This window comes from Pinus tabuliformis, chromosome 4_2 (genome assembly GCF_031772625.1).
Source record: "Pinus tabuliformis cultivar Carrire ecotype Pingquan chromosome 4_2, CPIR1, whole genome shotgun sequence".
NCBI lineage: Eukaryota > Viridiplantae > Streptophyta > Pinopsida > Pinales > Pinaceae > Pinus > Pinus tabuliformis.
This window is the reverse complement of record NC_142304.1, coordinates 945,139,981-945,143,424: the sequence shown is the minus strand read 5'-3', so window position 1 is coordinate 945,143,424 and position 3,444 is coordinate 945,139,981. Positions and strand designations below refer to the sequence as shown.

At 40.8% G+C, this 3,444-nt stretch overlaps 1 protein-coding gene across 1 annotated transcript; it reads left to right on the top strand.

Moving 5' to 3' along the window:
- The first annotated feature begins 765 nt into the window (after positions 1-765).
- On the top strand, positions 766-3,118 carry LOC149172792 (clavaminate synthase-like protein At3g21360). The gene is made up of 4 exons (XM_089426465.1): positions 766-1,053; positions 1,180-1,427; positions 1,754-2,179; positions 2,506-3,118. Exons 1-4 carry the CDS (start codon positions 766-768, stop codon positions 2,849-2,851), a joined length of 1,308 nt encoding a protein of 435 aa, XP_089282591.1. The 3' UTR covers positions 2,852-3,118.
- The last annotated feature ends 326 nt before the right edge of the window (positions 3,119-3,444 follow it).

Below are 3,444 nucleotides of genomic sequence, written 5' to 3'. Positions count from 1 at the left end.
ACAGAAGATGAAGCCGAAGCTGAAAATTCAAGATTCTAGCAACAATACCAAAGGTTCAACAATATCGTGTAAGACAGCCACAATTTCTGAGCAAAACAATGAAGGAATTGGCCATTTTGAAACCAGGGAACATTGCCCAACAGAAGATTCTCGAGGATGGCACCCTCTTTCCCATGGTTCTGCTGCCTCCAGATGAAAACCCCTCAATTGGGTCCCTTGTCAACGCCATCCAACAGAACAGGGAATGGATTCACAATCAACTGAATCGCGCTGGAGCGTTGCTGTTTAGAGGGTTTCCAGTGAGAAGTGCATCCGATTTCAACACAGTTGTTGAAGCATTTGGATGGGAAGAACAGCCATATCTGGGCTTAGCTTCAAGGACCAGGGTTGAAGGAAGGGTTTACACAGCAAACGAAGCTCCAGGAACATTGCCCAACAGAAGATTCTCGAGGATGGCACCCTCTTTCCCATGGTTCTGCTACCTCCAGATGAAAACCCCTCAATTGGGTCCTTTGTCAATGCCATCCAACAGAACAGGGAATGGATTCACAATCAACTGAATCGCGCTGGAGTGTTGCTGTTTAGAGGGTTTCCAGTGAGAAGTGCATCCGATTTCAACACAGTTGTTGAAGCATTTGGATGGGAAGAACAGCCATATCTGGGCTTAGCTTCAAGGACCAGGGTTGAAGGAAGGGTTTACACAGCAAACGAAGCTCCAGGAACATTGCCCAAGAGAAGATTCTCGAGGATGGCACCCTCTTTCCCATGGTTCTGCTGCCTCCAGATGAAAACCCCTCAATTGGGTCCTTTGTCAACGCCATCCAACAGAACAGGGAATGGATTCACAATCAACTGAATCGCGCTGGAGCGTTGCTGTTTAGAGGGTTTCCAGTGAGAAGTGCATCCGATTTTAACACAGTTGTTGAAGCATTTGGATGGGAAGAACAGCCATATCTGGGCTTAGCTTCAAGGACCAGGGTTGAAGGAAGGGTTTACACAGCAAACAGAGCTCCTCTGGATCAGCACATCAAATTCCATCATCAGATGGCTATGGTAAGCCGATCCTCTAAGCATTCCAGACTACAGTTTCCTTTTCTTCTTTCTTTCTCTTCAAACTTATTCCTATTAGGTTTTTTTTTCTTGACCATCAATGTTCTGGGTATTTTTTTTGCTGTGCAGTTTCCTGTGTTTCTAAGCAAAATATTGTTCTTCTGTGAGATTGCACCTCCGGAGGGAGGGCAGACAGCAATCCTGTTGAGCCATAAGCTCACCCAACGAATGGAACAGAGGTACCCAGAACTTGTAAAAATTATGGAGCAGGGGTTGATCTATTCTTACAGCATTCCTCAGGAAGACGATCCTCAATCCTTTTTAAAGGGCTGGCAATCTCGTTACCAAACCAACAACAAGCAGGAAGCAGAAAATAGGTAAGAATAGAATGACAAGTTACATGTAGCATCTATCCATTTTCATTTTTATCTTTTAACTCAGATTTAAAGATGGGAAAATTCTTGATTTTCATAGATAAGGAGTGGAGAAATAAAAAATCTGTGTTACTTTTTTTTAGCTATTTAAACTTGAGATAAATTTATATTTTTGGGTGAAGATGAGGCTGTAATATTTTTTCACACATTTATAGATCACTTCTACCCAGGAACAGTTCAGATTTAAAATGCAATTACCATTTTCAATAATCAAATTGTTCTGAAATAAATTGAAATTGATGATCATGTGGTAAGGTTGTTGCTTCCAGGCTTATAAAGTCAGGTGTTCCAGTGTCCAAAATAACTTGGGCAGATGATGGCACAATGTTTTTTGAATTGGGACCTATTGTTTCTATAAAACCTGTTGATGGAGATGCAGACAATAGGAAAGCATGGTTCAACCCTTCAGCACTTCCAGAGATAGTCCCAATGCTTGCAGATGGTTCCCTCTTTCCTGATGAGGCAATTGAATCATACCTCCAGATAACTAAAGAAGAGTGTGTGGACATCACCTGGGAAGTTGGTGATGTTCTGGTGCTGGACAATATGGAACAGAGGTACCCAGAACTTGTAAAAATTATGGAGCAGGGGTTGATCTATTCTTACAGCATTCCTCAGGAAGACGATCCTCAATCCTTTTTAAAGGGCTGGCAATCCCGTTACCAAACCAGCAACAAGCAGGAAACAGAAAATAGGTAAGAATAAAATGACAAGTTACATGTAGCATCTATCCATTTTCATTTTTATCTTTTAACTCAGATTTAAAGATGGGAAAATTCTTGATTTTCATAGATAAGGAGTCAAGAAATAAAAAATCTGTGTTACTTTTTTTTAGCTATTTAAACTTGAGATAAATTTATATTTTTGGGTGAAGATGAGGCCGTAATATTTTTTCACACATTTATAGATCACTTCTACCCAGGAACAGTTCAGATTTAAAATGTAATTACCATTTTCAATAATCAAATTGTTCTGAAATAAATTGAAATTGATGATCATGTGGTAAGGTTGTTGCTTCCAGGCTTATAAAGTCAGGTGTTCCAGTGTCCAAAATAACTTGGGCAGATGATGGCACAATGTTTTTTGAATTGGGACCTATTGTTTCTATAAAACCTGTTGATGGAGATGCAGACAATAGGAAAGCATGGTTCAACCCTTCAGCACTTCCAGAGATAGTCCCAATGCTTGCAGATGGTTCCCTCTTTCCTGATGAGGCAATTGAATCATACCTCCAGATAACTAAAGAAGAGTGTGTGGACATCACCTGGGAAGTTGGTGATGTTCTGGTGCTGGACAATCACTTTGTGCAGCCTGCGAGAAGGCCTTCAACCCCACCTAGAAGGCTACTCGCTACCTTCTGCAAATAGTATGGGTGTTGTTGGATCAACTGTCAAGCATTTGCTGTAGTATTTCTTTCCATTATTAAGCATTGTTGTTGTTGGCAAATAATCTGAGAGGTTAACCTCTTACTGCCCGTACTGGAAATATGCAAATAGATCTTTCAGGGTTTATTACTGAAAAATTTGTACTTGGGCTTAAAACCAAAGGTCGTTTAATAATCGTTTGCCAAAGAGTTTTTACAAATGCTCTGGACGGGGCAGTTAGCCCTTCAAGATTAGAATAGAAAGGTTACAATGGAGCCATTGACATATTGGTTATATAAGTTTGTGATATAAGTGATGTCCTACATATATGCTAGGTTATTTTTGCTAGATTATTTTCTTAATTACGCCGTAAGGCGTTTCCATTTGAAATCAACTTTGCTTTTGGGTTACGTGTACATGTCTTAGCCTTTGATTTTAAATGTTAGACGATGAAAATGATCTTAACCATCCAATTGATCAGACTGGTATACAATGCGACCCCGTGGGTATACGATGCAACCCAGCAGATCGATGCTTGCCCTCGCTGGACGCTGCACTGCTTCCACTTCCAGGTGACGCTAGGCTGCTTCCACTTC